The sequence below is a fragment of the Eublepharis macularius genome, chromosome 4 (assembly GCF_028583425.1).
Source record: "Eublepharis macularius isolate TG4126 chromosome 4, MPM_Emac_v1.0, whole genome shotgun sequence".
In the NCBI taxonomy this organism is placed as follows: Eukaryota; Metazoa; Chordata; class Lepidosauria; order Squamata; family Eublepharidae; genus Eublepharis; species Eublepharis macularius.
In genome coordinates this window covers 176,343,651-176,369,934 of record NC_072793.1, presented here as the reverse complement: position 1 = coordinate 176,369,934, position 26,284 = coordinate 176,343,651, and the positions used below count along the sequence as shown (strand labels likewise).

Below are 26,284 nucleotides of genomic sequence, written 5' to 3'. Positions count from 1 at the left end.
GAAGATTTGAACACGAGATCCAAAACTGTCACAGAGCATAGCACCCAGCTTATATTAATGATCAGGGATTGCACACCATATGCCAGACAATACAGGTAGAGAAGCCTTTGTCTTCCAGACTGGTGGGGCTGGATTTCATTAGTCCTGCTTCCCAGTTTCTAATGCAAAAAGTCTTTTTCTTCATTCAGGCTGGGAGTGTGTGTGTGTTTGTGTGTGTGGAGATGGCTGGAAACAGGTTTTCTTTAAAACACACACACACACTTTGTAGGGAAGAGACCTTTGTACTTCAGGACAGATTTCTGCCCCCAATTTCCTCGGGCTAATCTTAAACACAGAAACTGAGGAAATAAAGTCTCCATCCATACCGGGTGTTAATCAAGTTATCAGCCCTGCAAGGTAGACCACTTGTTTGCTGAGTTCCTCTATGTAGGTAGAATTTTGGGGAGGAGCTCCTCAGTTTGTGAAGGGGCCCCTCGGAGCCCCTTCAGCAGCCCCTCAGTTCGTGTGTTCTGGAGAGTCACTTACCAAGGCTTGGTGTGGGTGAATGCAACCCTCAACTAAACTGACTTCCCCTATTTCTGGTCTCTCCTAGTGATGTAGACAAACTCCTCTGTACGGAGAAGATCTGAACCAATATCACAGGTTTATTTTAGAATTTAGAAGATACAAGTCCAATGGTTAGTAAGACCGGTATTTGACACAGAAATACAAGCATGCAGTTAGTAATCTTATAACCTATAACCCTTACAGAGACTTAAAGAGAAATACTTAACCTTAATGCTATAAAACCTTAAGCAAAAGTCACAAAAGTCCTCTTTTTTCTGTTGTTCCTGTTTCTTAATCCATAAATCCAGATGTCATCAAATCCTTGTTATCCACTTCATGCAAAAAGTCTATTAATGGTTTCCTTTCAGCCAAGAAGTTAACTAATGTCCTTTCTCCAATTAATGCAGTAAGTTTTGCCATTAATGCAAACTCCAAAACTTTTGTCAACCATTCCTCCACTGTAGCCAATGTTGTTGTTTTCCACGTTTGTGCATAAAGTACTCTTGCTGCTGTAATCAAGTATAAGAACAGTGTTCTCAAACTTTTTTCCAACTGGCTGTCCATTTTTCCCAACGAAAAGTCTCTGGTTTCAGCTGAAGTTTAATCTTCAAAATCTTGTGAACAGATTATTGTATCTGCAACCAAAACCTCTTTGCTTTCTTACACGTCCACCAAATATGAAAAAATGTCCCTTCTCGTTGAGCACATTTCCAACATACATTTGATGCCCCCTTATACATTCTAGCCAATTTTTCAGGAATCATATACCAATGATACATCATTTTGTATAAAATTTCTTTAATACTGGAGCTTAATGTAAATTTCAGCCCTGTTGTCCACATTATTAAACTCTGCATTGGCTTTAACGTTATCATACCATAGATACCCATGCCACCCAAATTTTAGATCATGCCCTTCCAGGTCCAGTAATCTTCTATTTTTTAACAATATCCATTCCTTCATCCAAACGAGTTAGCCGCAAAATATAATCTCAAATCTGGGAGGCCCAAACCTCCTCTTTCTTTTGTGTCCTGTAGAACCTTTAATTTAACACTTGGCTTTTTGCTCTGCCATATAAATCTCGATATATCCTTCTGCCATTGATTAAATGGCATCTGTTGTCAATACAGGAATTGTGTGAAATAGAAATAACATTCTAGGTAAGACATTCATTTTAATTGTAGCTATTCCTCCCAACAGCGATAATTGAATTTTAGCCCATCTTAGCAGATGGGATAAAATCTTTGTTTTTAACATGCCATTTAGGCCAGAGGCATGAGCTGAAAGGCAAGAGCCAATGGGACCTTGGACTTCAGCTCATCATCTAGCCATCAGGGGCTCCTGGCAAGAGGGGAGAGATCCCCATCCCCTCCAACCAACAACACAACCAGCCTGTGAATGACCTCCTGGAGGAGCAACCTTGGTCAAACTTCAGACTTGTCTTAGATGTACTTGAATCTGCATGGAGGAGGGCAGCTCCTTCCCTTGAACTTGCCTCTCTGTAGATCCATTCCACATTAACTAGTCAGCTAGACAACTAGAACATACTCCGCATATGTCTGCTCTTGAAGTTATAAATTCCTCCTAATACAGAATGCCTCAACCATATTTATTTTCACATGGGTTTTTTTGTTGGCTCTGGCCACAAGCATTTTCTTATTGGTATATTGTTATACCAGTAACTACAAATGCTCTGAATTCTCACCTCTAGGAATTCAGAAGACCTTCTGCAGCATTGTTGCAAAGCTACATTACAAAGCTACATTATAGAGATATGAAAGTGTGAAGATTTAAGAAACAATGCCAAAGCCCTGGTGGTCCAGGGGTGGGAGGTGGCCAGTTCCAGTGCCAGATGTAGTCCTGAACTTTGAGAAGGATACAGTTGCTGCAGCTCCAGGCTCTACATCCACAGAGGACAGTTTGTCATACTGGAGCTGGCCTCTATCTCCTCACTTTTCGGCTTTCTGGTTTAAAGCATGAGGGAGGGCACTTTGGAATGGGTGGTGAAACTGCTCCCCTTTTAAGTTTCCTTATCCAAAGGTGCCAATGTATTCTTTGAACTGAGACTGAAACTTTCCACACAGTGTTGGCATTTATATGATTTTGCCTTGAACGAATTCTTTGATGGTAATGCAAATGTCCACTAAGATGAAAGCTTTTTTCACCCTCAGGCATTTTTACATTTTTCTCTCCTGTATGAATTTCTTTATGACAACAAAGGTGCAAACTCTGCTTGAAACTTTGCCCACACCCTAGGCATTAGTATGGTGTCTCCTCTGTGTGATTTCTGTGATGGGAAGTAAGGCTGTCATTCCAACTAAAGCTTTTCCCACTCTCCAGGCATTTATATGGTTTCTCCCGTGTGAATTCTGTGGTGGGAATTAAGACTTCCACTTTCACTGAAGATTTTTCCACACGCAAGGCATTTATATGGTGTGACGGATTCAGCTTCAAATGTTGAGATTGCCAAACAGTAAATGTGTGATTGGCATGCCCCCCCTCATGTGGCGAGACTGAAATGGTAGTTGGGGATGGAATGTTGAAGGGGGTGACCTTTGGAGCAGACTGATGAGTGAAAGGAAGTTGGAGTCTGGCTGTTGACCAGGGAGGGTTAGCCAGTGAATCCTCTTTGTGAAGAAGTAATGTTTGTGAAGCACTTTTAGTCCTTGGACTGAAATGGGAAAAACCAGTAGTAACTGCTGCTTAGACTCAAGAGATCTTGGAATTACAGTGGGCCAAGGAAGTGGGTAGAAAGGAGTCTCCCCTTCAGCACCAGGAACAGGGTTCTTGCTCATAACTATAACGCCTGCTCAGTATCTAGAAAGGGTTTGACTCATTGGAGCACTCTAATGTCTGGATAGGACAGAAAATCATACTGTTCCTGTGCTTTAAAAGTAGAGCATTTCTAAAGCAGGGTCAAGACGGCACCAACTTAGAGAGATGCCAAGTGTTTTCTGCCTCACACCAGTGAAGTTACTGTACATATGGTTTCTCCCCTGTGTGAATTCTCTGGTGGGAAGAAAGGTGGTGACTCCGACTGAAGCATTTTCCACACTCCAGGCATTTATACGTTTTCTCCTGTGTGAATTCTGTAATGGACAGTAAGACTTCTCCACTCACTGAAGCTTTCCCCACACTCTAGACATTTATATGGTTTCTCCCCTGTGTGAATTCTTTGATGGGACAAAAGGTGGTGACTCCGACTGAAGCTTTTCCCACACTCCAGGCATTTATACGGTTTCTCCCCTGTGTGAATTCTTTGATGGACTGTAAGGCTGTCATTCCGACTGAAGCTTTTTCCACACTCGAGGCATTTATATGGTTTCTCCCCTGTGTGAATGTTTTGGTGGGACGTAAGTTTGCCACTCCATCTGAAGCTTTTATCACACTCCAGGCATTTATATGGTTTCTCCCCAGTGTGAGTTTTTTGGTGGGAAGTAAGGCTGTCATTCCGACTGAAGCGTTTTTCACACTCCTGGCATTTATATGTTTTCTCCCCTGTGTGAATCCTTTGATGGACAGTAAGACTTCTCCACGCACTGAAGCTTTTCCCACACTCTAGGCAGTTATATGGTTTCTCCCCTCTGTGAATTCTTCGGTGGGAGGTAAGGCTGCAACTGTGACTGAAGCTTTTTCCACACTCCAGGCATTTATATGGTTTCTCCCCTGTGTGAATTCTTTGGTGCGAAGAAAGGTGGTCACTCCGACTGAAGCTTTTCCCACACTCCAGGCATTTATATGGTTTCTCTCCTGAGTGAATTCGTTGATGGATAGTAAGACTTCCACTTTGACTAAAGCTTTTACCACACTCCAGGCATTTATATGGTTTCTCCCCTGTGTGAGTTTTTTGGTGGGAAGTAAGGCTGTCATTCCGACTGAAGCTTTTTTCACACTCCTGGCATTTATATGTTTTCTCCCCTGTGTGAATCCTTTGATGGACAGTAAGACTTCTCCACTCACTGAAGCTTTTCCCACACTCTAGGCAGTTATATGGTTTCTCCCCTCTGTGAATTCTTCGGTGGGAGGTAAGGCTGCAACTGTGACTGAAGCTTTTTCCACACTCCAGGCATTTATATGGTTTCTCCCCTGTGTGAATTCTTTGGTGCGAAGAAAGGTGGTCACTCCGACTGAAGCTTTTCCCACACTCCAGGCATTTATATGGTTTCTCTCCTGAGTGAATTCGTTGATGGATAGTAAGACTTCCACTTTGACTAAAGCTTTTACCACACTCCAGGCATTTATATGGTTTCTCCCCTGTGTGAATTCTTTGGTGGGAAGAAAGGTCGTCACTTTGACTGAAGCTTTTTCCACACTCCAGGCATTTATATGGTTTCCCCCCTTTTTGAATTCTTTGGTGGGAAGAAAGACGGTGACTCCGACTGAAGCTTTTCCCACACTCCAAGCATTTATATGGTTTCTCTCCTGAGTGAATTCGTTGATGGACAGTAAGTTTTCCCTTGTCAGTAAAACTTTTTTCACACTCCAGGCATTTATATGGTTTCTCCCCCATGTGAATTCTTTGGTGGGAAAAAATGTGGTCACTCCGACTGAAGCTTTTTCCACATTCCAGGCATTTATATGGTTTCTCCCCTGTGTGAATTCTTTGATGGACTGTAAGACTTCCACTCTCAATGAAGCCTTTTCCACACTCCAGGTGTTTATATTTTTTCTCCCTGGTTTGGTTTCTTTGATGGGAATTCATATTGATATATGAATTTTCAGGAAAATTTCCTTCACGTGCAGGGCTGTTATTCTGGTTGTGTCCTTTGCATATTTCTGTAATTGATGGAGCTTCATGAGACTCACCACCCTTTAACTGACTGGAATTACTCCCCCCTTTCCCCTGCTCATTCCTTAGGATATCACAGTATGCAACGTTCTCATTCACATCTGGATAAGTCTCTTCTTTATCTGTTGCAGAATGTTCTTTTGTTTCATTTGTTGGCTCCGACAGATGTGCTCCTAAATGAGAGAGAAACCAGGCATTAATATGGGGTTGGGAGCTTGACATTTAGGGGATGAACTAAATGAACTGCTGTGGAGAATGAGAGAAAAGAGTGTTCACACTCAAAAAACTTGGTGACATAATGGATTTTAATGACTGATTAGGAGTTAATGTTATACCACTGCTTGATTCGTGAGTTTCTGCTCTATTATTCTTACTCTTTGCTTCTAGAATGATTGGCTTAAAATATATACAACCTATTTCTCCTTTCTTTTTATCTTTAAAATGTGAAACTCTGTATAACCTGTATAACTAATCTAGATATATTAGCCTTAATAATATGAAAATCTAAGTAAATAGCTCTGGCTGGATTTTTCCTTTTTTGAATTAAGTATTGATCAGGCCTCCCTATCTCCACCATCATGAAAACCTAAGCACATAAATCTGGAGGGTGTGGTCAGAACAGAGGCAAAAAAGAGCAAAACTAGCACACAAATATTTCTTTCTTATATAGATGTAGACTTTTCTTTGATGGATATTTACAGTATCAGTTTTTTTCACTTTCTGCCCTTATAATGATCCATATATAATATATACAAAAGAAAACAGTTTTAGAAATGATATAAGGAGTAGGATAAGTAGATTTAAAAAGTGAAACAACTAAATAAATGTTTATGGAAACAAAAGGGAAATGTGAAGGTCTATGGGGCATTAACTATATACTCAGTGATTTTTTTTTATATACTGGGACTGATGTATGTCCGCCTTGTGGTGAACCTGCTAAAGTTTGATCTCTTGCTGCAATCCCTCCCTGTTCTTGTAAAAACCCAATAAAAATTCATTAAAAAATACAGGGTGGGAAGCTTGACATTTAAAGGGAACCTCCAGCTATGGCCAGAGCTGTACAGAGCGGGCTGCCACAACATGGCACCCACTCACCCTTCTCTTGATTCCAGAAAATCAGCCCAGGTTTACAGAAAAATATGACATCTAAACAAAAAAACTTAGATAGAGTCACATCCAGCCAAACCTATTCCTAAGGGTTGTTGTAATTGGAGGCAAGCTACTCTAGGTCCCCATTGTGGAGAAAGGCAATATATGAATGAAGTAAATTAATAAATCCAGATGAAGAAATGGGACAGGTGAAAGGTAAGGGGTTTAGACGGTTTGAAGGAGAGAAGGGTGCAGGGAAAGGTGAGCAGACAGAGGCTACCAAGAGGAAGGGAAGGGGAAACAATGTGGAGAAGGGGAAAAGTGAAGTAACCTCAGTAAGTTATTGTAGGTTCCCCACCATGAAACTGGGCCTGGTTCAGCCAGCACCACAGAACTGTGCCACAGGAGACAGGCGGCTGGGAGGGAGAACGAAAGGTGAAGATGGGGCAGACAGAGGTGGGTGGGAAGGAGAGAAGGAAGTAGGGAAAGGAGGGCTTATGGGGGCAAGAAAGAGAAAAAGGACATGATGGGGGAGGGGGAAATGAGATGTCTCCTGAAAATCATTGCAGGTTGCACTCATGTATAAGTATATTAGTAAATATTGGGCCCAATTCAGGCACCTGGGGAGAGATCCCAAGGCGGCCGGTAACCCATGTGATGATGCAATTTCCTAGAAGTGATGTCATCATGCAAACCAAGAGGGCACGCATGAAAAAAGAAAAGGGTAGGAACCCAGCTCCCCAGCTCCGGTCAGGGGGCTAGGGGACCAGGCAACCTTACCTCTCAGAATGAAGGAGACAGTGAAGGAGAAAAGGATCCTCACCCAGACAGGCTACGTTCCCAAAATTCTCCAGCATGACTTCCTTGTAGAGAGATCTCTGGACTGGGCTCAGCAGGGTCTGCTCCCCCTGGGTGAAATGCACAGCCACCTCTTCAAAGGACACCTGACTCTGGAAGAAGGAGAAGGCATTTCTTTACATCACTGGAAAGCTGGTCCATGAGGAAAAATATCCCATTGTGGATATTAACACTGTGAAAAAAGGAACCTGCAGGCCCTCGTTTTCCGTCCAGAGAATGACGGATTTACTTCGCTAGTCCTGGTCCTGATTTGCCAGGCCTCAAGGAGTAGTTCCCCTCCATCTCCAGCCTTTAGCCCACTCAGGCGGCCCCCTTTCTCAAGCTGCCAATACAGGTCTCTATGAGAATTGAATCTGGCTTGTTTTGAAGCCTGATCTCTGAAAAGTATCTCTAGAGTGGAGATATTTCCCCAGCTAAGCAGACTCTCCCCACTTCTCTTTTACAGTCTGGGAGGCTCAAGCCAAGGCAGGAGACTTTTCATCAGCGCAGAGAATTTTAGAAATAAGAATGTGTTTTAGAGCAGACAGAGGAAGAGCTCAGTTGAATTTCGACTACAAAACAATCCTATCAGTATCAACACATCATTAATCCCTAGATCAAGGGCCAATGTATGGCAGCCTCTCCCAAGAATGACTCTCTCGAATGGCTGCTTCCGAAGGCCTTCCCGGTTGCCATTGGTAACATTCCAAAAGAATGACCCCCCCCACTCTTTAAAGCCAATGTTTGTTTCGTCTTTCCCGCTCTGCTGTATTTGGAGAAAGCAGGAACTAGGCAAAGATGCCTCCGCTGGCCTTCATGCCTCACCTTTATTAGCCTACAAATTACTTTATTTATTACCTCTCTGTCCCCTGGAATAGGAAAAGGGAGGGGGAGGAGCTCTCTTCCCTGCAGGCTCCTTGGATGGGCACCTGAGCTGAACTCCTGAGCATCCGGAGTATAAAACCCAACATTTCCTGCACTGCCACGGAAGCTGGCTGGGTGACCTTGGGCCAGTCACACTCTCAGCTTAACCTACCTCACAGGGTTGTTGTGAGGACAAAAGGGAGGAGAGGAGGAGGATCTAAGCTGCTTTGGGTCCCCTTTGGGGGGTGGAATGCAGGGTATAATGAGAAAATAAATAAATAAATAACATAATGTAGATTTTAGAAGCAGGGAAGAAATGGGGGAGGGGTTTGTTGATGTTGTTCAGCATATAGGAGCCCACAAGGCTGAGCGCGCATGAAAACGTCACAATGAAATCTACTGAGTAGATCCACATCACCAAATTCGATACTGCAAGGGCACTCACCAATAACTTTCCTGGTGTCTGCCCAGTGTTCTTGGAGAGCGGGATTTGGCAGAGGCATCTGCTTAGCAACTGGAGATCTGATTGGCTGTGCTAATTTTTAAAAAGTTGCTTTGGCAGCACAAAAATCTTCACTGCATGTCTGAAGGTAAGCTCTTGGGTGTGTTCAATTATATTGTTCATTTTAAAAAGCATCCTGTTAAGCGGAGGTTTTTTTTTGAAATGTTGAAAACTTATGACTAGCCACACTCCCTGACACTTTGTGATTGGCCTCACCTCTTATGGCAGCCATTTTGTAGTTGGCCCCACTTCCTATGGCAGCCATTTTGAAGTGGTGCCCACCACCCCGGGGCAGAATTCCAGAAGTGGAATTTCAGGCTCAAAAAGTGGGGACTCCTGCACTGATGGATCTACTTGAATCCAGAATATTATGGGCGCAGAGATTCCTCAAAAGGAAGAAATATCTTCAATGTTAGGCCGTTAATTTCTGCTGTGTTTCTGCTAATTTTGGCACCCACTCCCCCGCTCCACATTTTTTAAAGAGATTTTAAGCCTAAAAATGAGTCCTTATAAATGGATCACTCTTAGACAACAAGAATGAGCACACTTTTTGTGGAAACAGGGCCTTGGAGAAATACTTAGATGGATCCTGTCCCGAGTGGCAATTAAAAAAGTCCCCCCTCCCTCCAGTTGAGCCGTATATAAGCATTTCTTCATGTATAACAAGTCTGCAAAATCTCAGCAAAACTCATTACTACGATTGAACCTCCCCGTAAATTATATGATAAAAATATCAAAAACGTCTCAGTAAATGTAAATACACATTTCCTTTTTCAACATAAATATCTTTTGCTGCTTTTTAGACCCACGTTGTGATGGAGAGTGCCCTCAGGTCAGAGCTGACTTATGGTGAACTCCGGTGGGGTTTTGATGGCAAGAGACTCACAGAGGTGGCTTGCCATTGCCTGCCTCTGCAACCCTCGTCTTCCTTGGAGGTCTCCCATCCAGTTAATAACCAAGGCTGACCCTGCTTAGCTTCTGAGATCTGACAAGATCAGGCTTACTTGGGCTATCCAGGTTAGGCCAAACCCAAATAAAAGACCCTGAAATAACCTTTAAAAACAACTCCAAAAGTTGCTGTATGAAGATTCATAAAAGAGTACTCGATTTACTGAAGGATTAGGGTTCCCAGGTGCCTGCCAATAGCCGGCGAACTTCAGGAAGTTTGTACCCATTCCCACCGATCTGCCAACGATCAGTGATAGGTGGCAAGCACCCCAGAGGTCGCCCACCTTGGGCAGGCACCAAGCACAGCAGGTGTGCTCCCAAGGGGCAGGAATGTAATTTCCCTGCGCTCCGGTGGCTGGCACGATGATGTCACTTCCGGGAGTGATGTCATAGCAAAGTCGCCAAAGAGTTGCTGCTGGCACGATGTCAGTGCCAGGTCCCCGTCTCCTGCCGGGAAGGTGCCAGGACCTGGACACCCTTTGAAGGAAGTTTGTTTTGCTTCTCCACCCACTTTAGATTTCTTGTAAGACGGGCAACATGTCAGTTCCAATTCTTGGGAGAAAGATCATCCACAAAAATCCCAACACAGTACTGAATAAGAAAAAAACTCCCAACTAAACAAACAAACAAATATAAAAGATTGATGAAATAGATAAAACTAGCTTTTAGACGTCAAACCAAATCAGCAACTTCTTTGAAGGAGACAAACATATTTTTATTTCCTTCTCTCTCCGTGACAAATGGTGGCTGAACCCCAGATCATTTTCAATAGGTCTAAGCTCACCCCCAAAGCCCTTGGTGAAGAGCCTCCTTGCACCCCCTCTTCAGACTGTCAAGTACTGCAGACTGCGCTTCTGTCAGCCACCCTCGGAAGGACAACGAGCCCCCCCCCCACACACAAACACACACCTTGTGTTGTCCTTTTCACCATCCAGGCCATGAAACACTCGGAGCAATGCAATATCCTGCTCTCCAGTAGGGTTGCCAATTCTGGCTGGGGAAATTCCTGGAGATTTGGGGGACAATCCCAGGGGAGGGGAAGGGGATCTCCGGGGATGAGATGCCATGTGGTTCACCCTGGAGATCAGGTGTAATTCTGGGAAAACTCTGGGCTCCACCTGGAGGTTGGTAACCCTACTCTCCACAGGGTAATCCTCCACTTGGTCCTAATACAAGTATTGTTTGATCCACCCTGCCTGGGCTTCCCTGCACAGGGGTGACCATTTTCCCACCTTCCTAGTGGGCAGCTTTGAGATCTCGCAGTGCCAGAGCGGTGGGCAAGGGGCCCGATCCCCTGAGCCTCGTGGCCGAGGAGGAAGCATCTCGGCCAGCCACTGCCCATTTCCTCACCTTACCTCAGCTGGATGCATGGGGACTCTTTTCCCCCTTGACCACACAGAGGAGATGGTGGAGGAGGCACCTGGACCGTCCCGTTTGCTGCTGCCTGGGAGGGAGAGACAGAAGGAAAAATGCCGGGGAACCTTCTTTGCTTCAGGCAAATTTCTGTTTCCCTTTCGTTTAGCAACCACCTTGCAACCCGCCCCCCCCCCCAAGTTCAGACTCCTTTTCTCCTTCCTTCCCGGCCTCTCCTTCTAAACGTGCCCCTGTGTGTGAAGCCACTTGTTCCCCATCCAGCCTCCAAAGGTTCCCAATTCGGATCCTGCATTCAGCTGCACTGCACAGACCTTATTCGGCTCTGCAAAGAGTAGCTAGGAAGGTCTCACTGGTAAGGGGAGGGGGGAGATGCACAGGGTGGGAACTGAGAAGAAGAAGGTATTGAAAGGGAGCTGGGATTCACGGAGGCTCCTAAGTGCAACCTCCCCCCATGATCAGCTCCCCCCCCTTTCTCTCTGCTTGGACGTTGCAGCCCCCTCCCCCTATCTTTGCCCCCCAAAGCCCAGGGAGAGGCAGAAGCAGCCTCAGCAGCGGAGGTGGGGGGAGGCAGACAGGAACTGACTTTCCTTGGCCCCCTCTCCAATTGGACTCTCTAGGACCGCCTATCTCCTTGCTTTAACCCTTCGGAAGCATCTCCCCCAGCCAAAAGATGTGGGGAGATGGAAAGCTAAGAGGGGAAACTTCTAATCCCTTTTGCTCTGAGGCAAGGTCATTCCACTCTCCAAGTGTTATGTGATTCTCTCTTATCCCTGAGAATTCCCTGAAGGGGAAATCAGCAGCATGGAGAGAAAGGGCTCCTGGTGACAGATAAGCAAGAACTGTTCTTGCCATCATTACACTCCCTGGGGGTGAAAAATGAAAGAGATTTAAAATCTCCTTTGAAGGTTTGTGTTCCTTTCTAGCAGCACCTCTGCAGCTCCTCTTGTGGCTTGTTTGGGTGCAAGGCCTGAATCGTTTTAGGGACGAGGGCAAAGCCCGGCTTCTCCTCTGCAGGCCCCCTGGGTGAGCAGGAGGGACCGGGAGAGAGGGCTGCGTGCCCCTTCCTCCTTGGGGGGGGGGGTCAGGTGGGATAAGGGAGAACCTGCCAGTCAGATTTCTATCAAAGTAATCCTGAGGGCAGCTCCCAGACGCCAAAAGGAAGGGCCTGAACAGGGTAAGACAAAAATCTATTTCTACATCAGGGACAACAGCAGGGAGAAGGCAAAGTTGACTCTGAGAGGCAGTGGATAACAACAACCACCCCAATTATTCCTTGCAAATGAAGTTGAGGAGTTTGCCCATAATTTTTCTATGGGGTGGAATTGGACCCCCTTCCTGTTCTATAGCACTGTATCTGAAGGGGAGGGGGGAGCCAGTTATTATTATTTCTGTTTATGTATTATTATAAATTATTATTTATTAGTTATTCAGTTGCACTAGGACTTCAAGGGCAACTCCAAAGACTAACATCAGATGCACGAGTTGCCCACGCAAAACCTGAGGCTGGCCCATGTAGCCATCCCCAAACTGGGCACCCCAGCAGTCTAGGGATCGCTTTAGGTAGGGTGGCCAACCTCCAGGAGGAACAAGGAGTTCCCCCAAAATTATGAAAGGTCTCTGGACTACAGAGACCATTACTTTGGAAGAACTGTGGCCCCTTCTGAGGGCAGACTCTCTGGCTTCCCATCCCAGGAGATCTGCCTCACTCCCCTCCCCAAATTCGGCCCTCCCCCCAGGCTCTGCCACCCAATCTCTAGGCATTTTCCTTCCTGGAGTTGGCAACCTTAGCTTAGGCCTTCGTGTACACTGCCATGCTCCTTCCTCAAAGGAGTTCAAAAGAAAATCACCTCAAACAAGCAACAGAAACATTTACTGACTCACGACAGTCTCAATCCTAGAGCAATTACCCCCTCAGCGAACAAGAGCGAGTCACCTTGGGCCAGTCAGATGCACTCAACTGAACCTACCTCACAAGGTTGTTGTGAGGATAAATTGGAGTGGATTACATAAGCCACCCTGGGTGCCCATTGGAGAGAAAGGGGGTGTATATAGGAAATGAATAATACATTTTATCTTTCCATGTATTACTTAGTCTACATTTGATTTCCTTTACTGCTCCTGTATTTACTTTAATATAAATAGTATTAGACTTCCGTGTCTTTGTTCCCTATTTTTATACATTTATTGAAACAGGGCTTGACACCACCCCCATTCCCCAGGTGTGGGTTTGTTCCCACAGCCCTGCAAACATGTGAACTTGCCTGTTCAAACTGTCCTGGGGAATTAGCTTTCTTATTTGTGCAGTTAAAGGGAGCAGGGATCTCTGCCTACTGAGGTGGCTCTGAGGAGGGTGACTCAGCGGGGAAAGGAGAACAGAAACAGATTTTAAGGGTTTAAGAAGGAACAGGCAGTTCATTGCATGGGGATCAGCCATATTAGTAGGAAAGGGGGGAAGGAAATTATCCGGATAGCAAATGATAAAACAAAGCACATTTCCAAATAATACCAGGAAACATCAACCAAAACTATTCCAGGACCAATTGCCGCATCAGTTACCTCTGAGCTTCAAGTGTAAATATGGGGGGGGGGCGGGGAATGGGGAAGAGGAGAGAAGTGAGCGTCTCGTCTTTCCAACTAGCATGGAGAAGCAAAATGCCACCTCTCTGTGTGATGCAGCGTGAATTGGAAAATAAGGGAAGATTAAAGACGGGGAGTGAAGATATACCTTTCCTTGTCCGTGCAGAAATCAGAGGAAGAAAAAAGGATCCAGGGTGCTGGAAGTCTGTTGCAGTCTGTGGGAAGCCCAGAGGAGACAGAAGTGATTTCAGCCAGGGTAAACCAACTGTGGGGCTGGCATAGCAGGCAGGACCCAGGAACCAGCCACAAAAGTTTAGGGTCTGGGAGGTGGCTTTTCTTCACCTCTGGTTGCATTGAGGGGAAGACAGCCTCTCTGCTGTGACGGGATTGGTTCCAGGCTAGAAACTTTGAAACTGATTGGAAGGTTTGAATGTTAGGGGCGTGGAAGGCAGAGGGAATTCCAGCTATGAACAGGATGAGTAATTTACCTAACAGGTGACCAGGTCAACCTGGTTGGACAAAGACCTGATTGGCTTGCTTGACTTAACAAAGGCCAGGAGATGGCTGATGCTCTGGTCCTAATTAGCTCTGCATTGCGAAGCAGATTCCTTGATGGTGCTGGAAAATTATCGCCCAGCAAACTCTGATCTTTACACATGGCCTGAATTGTGATGATGACCCCGAGGAAGCCCAAGAATAGGACTGTTGTCAAGGGAGCATCCAGGCCCCCCCCCGGGGGACCCCCCTGGCCCCCTTCCTGCCTGTGAGTCAGCTTTTCCATTCCTGCAGCCTGATCTTAACATCTCTGTCTTATCTGAAGCCTTTCTCTCCTGCTTGGAAGCTCCTCTCATTTAATGCAGCAGCCTTCAAGTCATGGAAAACAAGGGGCTGGTGCAATAAGGAAGATTTATTGAAGCCAAGTGAAGTTCACAAGGACTGGATTTTGTATGCTTTACTGGACTTGGTTGAAAATTACATGGTTAATTAGTTCAATGAAACACTTGCTATCTTTAATACGTTGTAATCCTTTGGATGTTGATGTTGAATGATGTACAGCACAGAGCACTTTATACACTGAATATATTGGAAATTATACCGTGTTTGAGAGAGCTTTTGTTTGGAATTCAGTTTGATTGAAGCAAAGCCTCTTTCACTCCTGCAACCGCAGACAGCAGAAGCCTGAGAAGTCGTGGAAGTGACCAGAAAACATGGCTCCCGCCCAGCGTTGCTTTCAGGGTTATCGCTGAGCACAGATATGCTTGTGGAGGGGAGAAGCTGCTGCATTCAGGCTCATTGGGATTTCTTAGCTCCATGGCCTCTGATGGCCAAACTACAAGTGACAAATGACAGTTTGGACACTTGTCAGCTTCTCTCAAGTTTTGATGGGAAATGTAGGCAGCTTGGCAGAATGTTGGACAAGTGAGAGATGAAAAGTCCATTGGGCAGCAGTCAGAGAGCCAAGCTGCAAGACCAGGATGCCTACATTTCCCATCAAAACTTGAGGGAAGCTGACAAGTGTCCAACCTGTGTCATTCGTCACTTGTAGCTTGCCCTTAGAGTCACAGTTAGCCAAAAGGGCTAACTTGTCTAAGTACAATTTGGGATGACCTGTTTTGCAGGGAAAGAATCAAAGGGAAGGGGGTGCTTCCCGGGGTGAGGGAGAGGTGGCCTTTACTTTTGTTAGGAACAGCATGTGTACAACTTGTTAGGATGTGTACAGCATGTTTAGAACAAAACCATGTGTACAAGTAAAACTATGAAACTTACTGTTAAATTCTTATTAAACCTTATCAAAGAATTATCACAATCAGCCTCAAGTGTACAAGTCATTCTACTTAAAAACACACACTAGAAAACCTTTTAGCAAACTGTCTGGTTGAGGCAACGAGTAAAACTAGCTAAGACTTCAGAGTAGAAAGTCCTTTCAGAATTCCAGCGGTTAAGTGAAGGTATGAGACTGAGTCATTCCTGGGGCCATAATTTTGGGAACAAGGGAAGACTTGAACACAAGATCCAAAACTGTCACAGAGCATAGCACCCAGCTTCTATTAATGATCAGGGATTGCACACCATGTGCCAGACGATACAGGTAGAGATGCCTTTGTCTTCCAAAGTGGTGGGGCTGGATTTCATTAGTCCTGCTTCCCAGTTTCTAATGCAAAAGTCTTTTTCTTCATTCAGGCTGGTGGTGTGTGTGGAAATGGCTGGAAACAGGTTTTCTTTAAAACACACACACACACTTTGTAGGGAAGAGACCTTTGCACTCCAGGACAGATTTCTGCCCCCAATTTCCTAGGGCTAATCTTAAATGCAGAAACTGAGGAAATAAAGTCTCCATCCATACCGGGTGTTAATCAAGCTATCAGCCCTGCAAGGTAGACCGCTTGCTGGCTAAGTTCCTCTATGTAGGTAGAATTTTGGGGAGGGAATCCCTTTGGCAGCCCCTCCGTTCCTGTGTTCTGGAGAGGCTTGGTGTGGGTGAATGCAACCCTCAACTAAACTGACTTCCCCTATTTCTTGTCTGTCCTAGTAATGTAGACAAACACCTCTGTACGGAGAAGATCTGAACCAATATCACAGGTTTATTTTAGAATTTAGAATATACAACTCCAATGGTTAGTAAGACCGGTATTTGACACAGAAATACAAGCATGCAGTTAGTAATCTTATAACCTATAACCCTTATAGAGACTTAAAGAGAAATACTTAACCTTAATGCTATAAAACCTTAAGCAAACTTTAGACTAGTACTCTAGTAAAATCCTTATACAATCCTAATTAATAAAATTCTTAACCTAAGATGCCTTATAATATACAACTTTAAACTCAAGAGCAAACAAACCTTAAAGCCTATAGCAACAACCCTCACAGGAAATTTCCTGGCTTACCTGTTGGAAAACCCCCGGACCAAAGCAGGTCCTTTCGGGTCCCCAAGAGGAAGCACAATGGCCACCTGTTGGCAGACACAAGGGTCTTGTGTCTTCCCAAGGAGTGGCAGTGAATCCTCTTCCAGCTAGTTCTTTTATAGAGCAAATCTCTGACGTAGGTGGTCACATGATTCTTTTTAGGTCAATTTTGGTCACAGGTAGACCTTGACCCTCTGCTTACCATAGCATTGTTTTGGAACATAATAATTACCAGCCATAAGGCCTGATGACGTGTCATGCTCTGATTTAGCTGTAGAGGCCAGAGAGGGCCTTTGGCCATTTCTCTTAGCTTGGCGCCCTCACTGTCCCGTTGCTACAATTTATAGGTTCAAGCCAAATACCTTTACCCAATTTAATGCTCTTTTACGGCACTCCTTTCTGGATCTTGTCAGGGGAAAATGCTGCAGATTTCTGCCATTTTTCTCACAAAGAATGAAAGTTAAAAGGAGAGAAAGCCTTTGAAGTTGCTTCTTAGGCCGGGACTGGTTCTGTGCTTATGCGGTTTGGGTCCAGTTTGCTCCAAACTTTAAATGTTCTCACCACACTGTAAAGCACGTTAGTGCGAGCTGGGCCAATAGGCCCAGATGCTGAATTCACATCAGAGCCCAAAACTCAGTATCACTACACAAGATTCACATATTTATTAAGAATTGTACAAAAAGATTACATATATAGAAAGTGTGCAAAGGTAGGATGAAGAAAGCAGGCAGGACTATTTGAGAACAATCGCTGAGTTACTGAGAAGGATCTTCTGCTTGGAAAAACAAATGTCACCTTGTAAAGTCAAGCTGCAAAGTCCAAACAGAACTGAACTCCACGTTTTCTAGTCCAATCCCAGAAATCAATGGCCGAGGGCCAGCAACCATGTCCGACAGCTGGTCCAAGCGCAAAGAAGTAACTTAGAAAGTCCATTTCTCTGTCTGAACTCTGTCTGAACTCCTGCTGTTCCCCTGGAAATCCCAGTCTAAGCCCAATTTAGCTTGATAGGCAGGTGTGACTTTCAATTGTGGAACTCCAAATTTGTTACAAGGGAACAAAGAGCAGGGGGGGGGGGCTCCCAGCTCTGGCTTTGGAGAGGGAGACACAGCTGCTGTTGGCATTTTGATATAGTGCATTGGAACTTGAATTTTCTTTGCTTATGGTGGGATAGGGATCTACCCCTTCAAGTTCCAGGGCTGCTTCTAGGCTCTGGGCCAAGCTATTATTTATTATTGGTACCTTTCCTGCTGCCTGCTCAGGTCAGGTTTCTGGGAGTGGTGCAGTAGGGATCGTGACTTGGGTGGTGGCTGGAGGAGAGCCTGCTGGCCCCCACAAACAGCCAAACACAAACATGTTTGTGAACAGGGCCATTTTTGTGGTTGTTCGTGAGTCCCTGTTTCTGGATGGCAACGAACAACGAATATCATATTTGGGATTTTTTTTCGTGTACGTGCCCATCTCTATTCTTGACAGGGCTTTAAAGTATTCAGAAAATTAATGCCACGGCAAGTGACTCAAAACCTCCCTCCTTTCTGCTGCAACTCCCTCTGATGACTGTCTGATGCTGACCGCCCCGCCTCTCTCTCTCCCCCTATCTTTGTTTTTGACCTGGCATTTGGGCCACAGGCACGAACCAAAAGGCAAGAGCCAATGGGACCTAGGCCTTTAGCTCATCATCTAGCGCTGAGGAGCTCCTGGCAAGAGGGGAGAGATTCCCCATCCCCAACACTGAGGAACAGAACGAGGCTGTGAACGACCTCTTGGCGGAGCAACCTTGGTCAAACTTCAGACTTGGTTTAGGTGTACTTTAATCTGCTTTTATGCATGGAGGAGGGCAGCTCCTTACCTTGAACTTCTCTGTGGATCCATTCCACATTAACTTTTCAGCTGGGCATCTAGAACATACTCTGCATATGTCTGCCTTTGAAGTTATAAATTCCACCTTATACAGAATGCCTCAACCTTTTTTTTCTTAATTTTTTTTGTTGAATCTGGCCACAAACATTTTCATATTGGTATATTGTTATACCAATAACTAGAGATTCTCTGAATTCACACCTTTCCTTTTAAAACGATAAGTCTAGCCCCTTCCCTTCTCAGACATATAAGGGGAAAGAAATTCCACTGCAATGGAAGAAACTAGAGATTTGCTGATTAAATGAAAGCTAGAAATTCCTAAAAACTGCTCCAGCATTGTTGCAAAGCTATATCATTATAGTGATATGAAAGTGCAAAGATTTAAGAAATAATGAAGAAACCCGAGTGGTCCAGGGGTGGGAGGGGGCCAGTTCCAGTGCCAGAAGTAGTACTGAATTTTGCAAAGGATATAATTGCTGCTGCTCCAGGCTCTATCCCCATGGGGGGGGGAATTTGTTGTACTGGGGCTGGCCTCTGCCTCCTCACTTTTGGGCTTTCTGGTTTGAAGCACGAGAGTGGTGAATGGGTGGTGAAATTGCTGCCCTTTTAAGTTTCCTTATCCAAAGGCAACAGTGTATTCTTGGAACTTAGATGCAAGTTTTTTGCACAGTGTTGGCATTTATATGGTTTTTCTTTGCGTGAACTCTTCAATGGTAATGAAAATGTCCATTCGAATGAAAACTGTTTCCACACTCCAGGAGTTTATACACTTTCTCCCATGTGTGAATTCTTTGGTGGGAATTAAGAATTCCACTTTCACTGAAGATTTTTCCACACTCAAAGCATTATATGGTTTGACGGATTGAAAAGCTGAGATTGCCAGACAGTAAGACTATGATTGACATGCCCCCCCCCCCAAATGTGGCTAGCCTGAAATGGCAGCTGGGGATGCAATGTTGAGGGGACCGGCAGTTGGAGCAGGCTAATGAGTGAAAGAGAGTTGGAGTCTGGCTTTTGACAAGGGAAGGTCAGCCTGAGTGTGAGGAAGTAATGTTTGTGAAGCACTTTTAGTCCTTGGACGAAAGTGGGAAAAACCAGCACTAACCCCTACTTAGACTCAAGACATCTGGGGATTATAGTGGGCCAGGGAAGTACGTAGAAAGGAGTCTCCCCTTCAACACCAGGAACAGGGTTATAGCTCATAACTATAACGCCTCCCTAGTATCTAGTAAGTGTTTTAGTCAGTGGAGTACTCTAAGCTCTGAAGAGGACGGCAAGTCGTGCTGTGTCTGTGCTTTAAAAGTAGAGCATTTGTAAAGCAGGGTCAACCTCAGAAAGAAGCCAGCAACTTAGAGTGATACCAAGTGTTTTGTGCCTCACACCAGTGAAGATACTGTACATATAGTTTCTCCCCTTTGTGAATTCTTTGGTGGGAAGAAAGGTGGTTACTCTGAGTGAAGGTTTTCCCACACTGCAGGCATTTATATGGTTTCTCCCCTGTGTGAATTCTTTGATGGGACGTAAAGCTGTTATTCCAACTGAAGCTTTTTCAACTCTCCAGGCATTTATATGATTTCTTCCCTGTGTGAATTCTTTGATGGCCAGTAAGATTTCCATAGTCAGTAAAGCCTTTTCCAAACACCAGGCATTTATATGGTTTCTCCCCTGTGTGAATTCTTTGATGGACAGTAAGACTTCCACTCTCACTGAAGCCTTTTCCATACTCGAGACATTTATATGGTTTCTCTCCTACGTGAATTCTTTGATGGGAAGAAAGGTGTTGACTTTGACTGAAGCTTTTTCCACACTCCAGGCATTTATAGGGTTTCTCCCCTGTGTGAATTCTTTGGTGAACGGTAAGATTTCCACTCGTACTAAAGTCTTTTCCACACTCCAGGCATTTATATGGTTTCTCCCCTGTGTGAATTCTTTGGTGGGAAGAAAGGTGGTGACTCCGACTAAAGTTTTTTCCACACTCCAGGCATTTATATGGTTTCTCCCTTGTGTGACTTCTTTGATGGACAGTGAGATTTCCACTGTCACGAAAATCTTTTCCACACTCCGGGCATTTATATGGTTTCACCCCTGTGTGAATTCTTTGATGGACAGTAAGATTTCCACTGTAAGTAAAGCCTTTCCCACATTCCAGGCATTTATATGGTTTCTCCCCTGTGTGAATTCTTTGGTGGGAGTTAAGACTTCCCCTTTCACTGAAGCTTTTTTCACACTCGAGGCATTTAAATGGTTTCTCCCCTGTGTGGATCCTTTGATGGACAGTAAGATTTCCACTCTCATTGAAGCCTTTTCCACACTCCAGGCATTTATGTGGTTTCTCCCTTGTGTGACTTCTTTGATGGACAGTGAGATTTCCACTGTCACGAAAATCTTTTCCACACTCCGGGCATTTATATGGTTTCACCCCTGTGTGAATTCTTTGATGGACAGTAAGATTTCCACTGTAAGTAAAGCCTTTCCCACATTCCAGGCATTTATATGGTTTCTCCCCTGTGTGAATTCTTTGGTGGGAGTTAAGACTTCCCCTTTCACTGAAGCTTTTTTCACACTCGAGGCATTTAAATGGTTTCTCCCCTGTGTGAATCCTTTGATGGACAGTAAGATTTCCACTCTCATTGAAGCCTTTTCCACACTCCAGGCATTTATGTGGTTTCTCCCTTGTGTGGATTCTTTGGTGGGAAGAAAGGTAGTTACTCCAACTGAAGCTTTTCCCACACTCCAGGCATTTATATGGTTTCTCCCCTGTGTGAATTCTTTGATGGACAATAAGACCTCCCTTCTGACTGAAGCTTTTCCCACACTCCAGGCATTTATATGGTTTCTCCCCTGTGTGAATTCTTTGATGGACAGTAAGATTTCTCCTCTTAGTAAAGCCTTTTCCACATTCCCGGCATTTATACGGTTTCTCCCCTTTGTGAATCCTTTGATGGACAGTAAGACTTCCACTCTCACTGAAGCCTTTTCCACACTCCAGGCATTTATGTGGTTTCTCCCCCGTGTGAGTTCTTTGGTGGGAAGTAAGGCTGTCATTCCGACTGAAGCTTTTTCCACACTCCTGGCATTTATATGGTTTCTCCCCTGTGTGGATTCTTTGATGGACAATAAGACCTCCCTTCTGACTGAAGCCTTTTCCACACTCCAGGCATTTATATGATTTCTCCCCTGTGTGAATTCTTTGGTGGGAAGAAAGGTGGTCACTCTGACTGAAGCTTTTCCCACACTCCAGGCAGTTATATTTTTTCACCCTATTTTGGGTTCCTTGATCGGAATTTATATTAATATACGAATCTTCAGGAAAATTTTCTTCACATGCAGGGCATTTATTCTGGTTGTCTACTTTGTATATTTCTGTAATTAATGGAGCTTCACGAGATTTACCACCCTTTGGATAAGTCTCTTCTTTGTCTGTTGCTGGATGTTCTTTTGTTTCATTTGCTGGCTCTGACAGGCCTCCTCCTGAATGAAAGAGAAAACAGGCATGAATACGGGTGGGGATGGCGAAGGGAGAGCTTTAGGGAATGGACTAAATGAAGAGCTTGGTGTGTGCACACACTCAAAAAACTAGATGACATATTGGATTGTAATAATTGATCAAGAGTTAATATCAAAAACAAGGAAATAGGTATTGCCATCCCCTTTATTAGGAGAGAAATCCTTCTCTGGTATGAAGTAGAAATCAGAAGAGGTGTCACAACATGGAGGATAAAGCCATTGATCTTCTACCCTGCCGAAAGTCAGGTAATTGATCTAGCAAGTCTGGTAATATGCCCATCATTCTCTCTCTTCCCTTCCACAGAGATCAAGGGAGAATAGCTCTGGAAGGGTTCAGCCCAGCATCTCTCATTTGAGAATAAAACCTGGTTCTCCAGCTGAAAGAGAGGGAAAATGGGGAGTAGGGGAGCTATCAGTTTTACTTTAGACTGACAACCCGAACCTTGCTCAGCTCCGGATTGTTCCTACAAGAATCCCTGACTTGCCAACCATTCAGCTCCAGTACCACCTACAGCAGAAAGAGCAGCAGCCCACAACCTTCTGTCCCCATTAGAGGGAGAAATCCTCCTGCCTCCCCTGTGGGCCAGTTCTTCACCCCCGTCTCTCAGGGCTCTTGGCCAACCTGGATGCCCCTCCAACTTAACCGTTAATTTTCTCTCCCCACATTCCTCTGCCCCCACTTCCTCTGCCTGATGAGTCATATTCATCACTGACCTCTGCTGGGGATTTGAAAGGCAAGAACTGTGTTCACATGAGTGCAGTCTGGAGTTGCTTTCGGTCATGTCTCTTAACGCTTTGTTTCAGACTGCTGTAATCGGAGTCTGATTCCATTGCTTATTCGAGGGCTCATACTATTCGCTGCAAAGACTTACACCAGGCCTTGGCTCTTCGACAGAAAGGCAGACTCGGGATATTAAATACTTATCCAAGAGAAAAATGTATCTAATAAGTAAAGTACATGCTTTGTATGTGCAAGGTCCCAGAGTTCAATCTCTACCATCTCTAGTTTCTGAAACTCAGGTGGGGCAGGGGTGGGAAACAGCCTTGCCTGAAAGAATCTGCCAGCCAGAGTGGACAATGCCTGGCTGGAATGACCAGTGGCTGGCTTGGCAGAAGGTGGGTACATATTTTTAAGTGGCACATACCTTTTAATTTGTGGATTTATTGAAGTTGTTTATTTCCCTGCCTAGCTCCTAGACAAATTAGGATGCAAGGTGGTTAAGAATCCCCCTCAAATACATCCCATTTCAGAGCTTATTCAAATGCTTTTCATGAGAGGCAATTATGAGGATAAAATGCTAATAATAAAATGCTAATAAAGAGATGTTTGGGGCAGAGTTTGAGGTCAAACTATTCTGCTCTGGAAAGAACTAAATGAAAAAGAGCAAGAAAAAGCTGACGGTGCCCTGGGAAAGAAACCCTAAAGGTGTCACACATTGCTTCACCCCAAAGTTCTTTAAACTGAGTAGAGCTTTCAGATTGAAGGTGTATTTCAAAGATAACATTAAACAAAGGCATCCTGACCCACCCCCTTTCTTTCACTATTTATACCCACAGGGCCTATTTCACCTTCTCTGGCATTGAACAATTTGGCCTGAAATACAAGTACTTGTTATCAAAGAAGCAGATAAAGGGAGAGCCCTTGTTATTTGGAACAGACCAGATTATGAACTGAAATGAATAATTTTAGAATAAATTAATACATGTATGGTCTTCTGATTTCTTCATTGTAGTCAACCAAAAGGGAGACTGCAATGAAGAAATCAGAAGATTGAGACTCAGAAGAGCAGCTGTGAGGGAGCTAGAAAAGATCCTTAAAATAAAGATGTTTCGCCGGGAACCAAGATCCATTAATAAATGCAACTATGGCATTAAAAGAACTATGTTGCATTTAATGCCAGAATCTATCAGCATGTATCTAGCACAGAGGCGCACCCAAGTTCCAAGGAAAACCAAGAACTACGGTACTTGGGAGAAGAAAAGTACACACAATCCAGTTGTTGATCTTCACAATCCAAAACATGTAAAGAATAAACTGCCTGATTGCCAGATGTTTCGACTCAGGAAATGTTGTGCCAAACTGGAAGATTTTCAAAAAGCGGTAACTATTTTGATGCGCCATCTGGCATCTTGGGAATATCTACATTACGGACTTGAGTACATTTACTCTAAAGCTTCTGTATGGAAAAGAAGACATCTATCAACAAATAAGACAAACAGTGCCCTTGGGAAGCTCATATGCAGCCTGGCTTTTAACCAGGGGTTGGTCTTTAAAAGAAACTAGACCCAGATTGAAATATAAGGGAGGAAATACATAAGTGCGAAAAGAAATGTCTAACTTAAAAGATGAGTTGGTATGAAGTAACAATTCTCTGTCTGCCAGAGAAGACAGACTTTCAACAAAGAGGCAGGCAATGGCAAAGCACCTGTTAGTCACTTGCCATGAAAACTCCATCAGAGGGTGCCATAAATTAGATATGACTTGAGGGCAGGATGTCATTTTTTCATCTGCCAGCACACAACAGGTTTTACTAGGACTTTCTGTGTGGGAATGGCACATATTATAGGCACACTTGTCACCTAAAATGCTTCATACACTGACCAAATAACAAACAGTGCACCCTGAAAATGTTGTCTACATGTAGTTCCAACCACAGAATTTATGTTCATATGAACATGTGTACTTTGAAGAGTTAAAAAACTAAGCATAGAACCAAAAGCATTCTTTCTCTTTAAAAAAAACCCTGGTGTCTTCCCCATAATGAAGCATTTTCAAAAGAGAATCACTGTCCAACAGATTTTAAATTTTGGGCCATCCAAAGGTTGAATGGCCCCAATGATAAAAATGGTGTGGAGAAAGGAGGTGCCTGGATCTGAAGATTAAAAACTTTTGTTCCTCAAGGGTTACTTGAGGGCCTGGATTTTTACTGGGAATATCGATAAATGCCATTGCACTCTGGCTTCTTTTCGCAGAGGATTTAAAGGCAGAGAGGAAAGATTTTGTCCACTATATTTCATGTTCACAATTAAACGAGCAACCAAGCCCATTGTGGAAAAAATACAACATGCTCTAGCAAGGGGAGGGTGAGCAGGCGGGCATTCTAAGTCATTGATACCAGCCAGATGCAGGCGGGTGAGCGGGCATGGCAACATCCTCTGCACCTGATCCTGGCCAGGTGAAGTGGACGGGCATTGTCACCTTCTCCTTCCTGAATCAGGCTGGGTGAAAGGGGGTGGGGATGGGGGTAGGACATTACCACCTGCTCCACTCCTGACCCCTGCGGGGTGAAGTTGGGGGCAGGATTAACTTCTTGCTCTGTGCCAGTTCCAGGTCAGATGAAGAGGGATGGGCATTACCTCATGCTCCACTCCTGATATGAGCTGGGGCCGGGCATTGCCACTTCCTCCACTCCTCATTTGAGCTGAGTGAAGAGGGTATGGGCATTTCCACCTGCTCCGCACCTGATCCCACCTGAGTACAGGGTGGGCAGGCATTGTACCTGCTCTGCACCTTGTCCCAGCTGGGTGAACAGTGTCTGGCCATTGCCACCTGCTGTTCTCCTGACTCCAACTGGGTGAAGGCGGGGGTGGGCATTGCCACCTGCTCCACTCCTGATCCCAGCTGGGTGAAGGTGTGGGGGGGGGCAGGCATTGCCACCTGCTCTGCTAGTGATCCCAGCTGGGTGAAGGCAGGGGGCAGGCATTGCTACCTGCTCTGCTTCTGGTCCCAGATGGGTGAAGGCGGGGTTTGGTTCCCCACTCCTCCACTTGAAGCTAGCTGGGTGACCTTGCGCCAGTCACAGCTCTTTCAGAACTCTCAGCCCAACCCACCTCCCAGGGTCATTGTTGAGGGAGATAATAATGACATACATTCTAAACTGCTCTGAGTGTGTACAAAGTGGTCCTGAAGGGTGGTATATAAATCGAATGTTGTTGTTGCTGTTATTTCATCTTTTAATTATCTAGGAGAACATTCCATTGACTAACATATGACATTTATGGCTCCAGTGATGTTTATATTTAAGGATATTTTAATGGATCATTGAGGGAGTTAAGCACCTCTGTTTTGCAGTGTGCTTCAATACAGCCTACCTGGATTTCATCGACTGTAAAATTCACTTGTTCGTGCCCCATTTTTAGTTTTTTTTTTAATTTTGTTTTTTGCATAGTGTGTGCTGATTGTTATGATTACATTTTTCAGTGGTATTCTTTGGATACTCTTGCAGATCCTCTGACAAAGCAATATGGATTTCCATACCATCAATAACTTCTTGTTTACCCACTGTGCCATTGGCTTTTTTTGCTCTCCGTCCCGGAGCTCCCAGACATCAGGGAGTCCCACGACAGACCCAGGCACCAACCTGCCAATCCCTCCTCTTCATTTGAGTTGTGAAGAAACAGCTCCTCCTCTTCCTCCAGCCAGGAGATGAGGTCAGGTTTGCCCACCACAGCACCTTTTTCAGAAGGAAACACAACTATGGCTCTTCT

The 26,284-nt window shown here is 44.7% G+C and overlaps 1 protein-coding gene across 1 annotated transcript in view; it reads right to left on the bottom strand.

Moving 5' to 3' along the window:
* Positions 1–2,805: 2,805 nt before the first annotated feature.
* The window catches only part of LOC129327906 (zinc finger protein 721-like), a 47,743-nt gene continuing 24,264 nt past the window's right edge, over positions 2,806–26,284 (bottom strand). The window contains exons 3-8 of the mRNA XM_054976654.1: positions 24,368–24,376; positions 20,913–21,430; positions 20,081–20,828; positions 16,821–16,827; positions 3,617–5,171; positions 2,806–2,994 (exon numbers count right to left, since the gene is read on the bottom strand). Of these exons, the coding sequence (XP_054832629.1) occupies positions 2,806–2,994; positions 3,617–5,171; positions 16,821–16,827; positions 20,081–20,828; positions 20,913–21,430; positions 24,368–24,376 (3,026 nt within the window). The remainder of the gene's footprint in view (positions 2,995–3,616; positions 5,172–16,820; positions 16,828–20,080; positions 20,829–20,912; positions 21,431–24,367; positions 24,377–26,284) is intronic.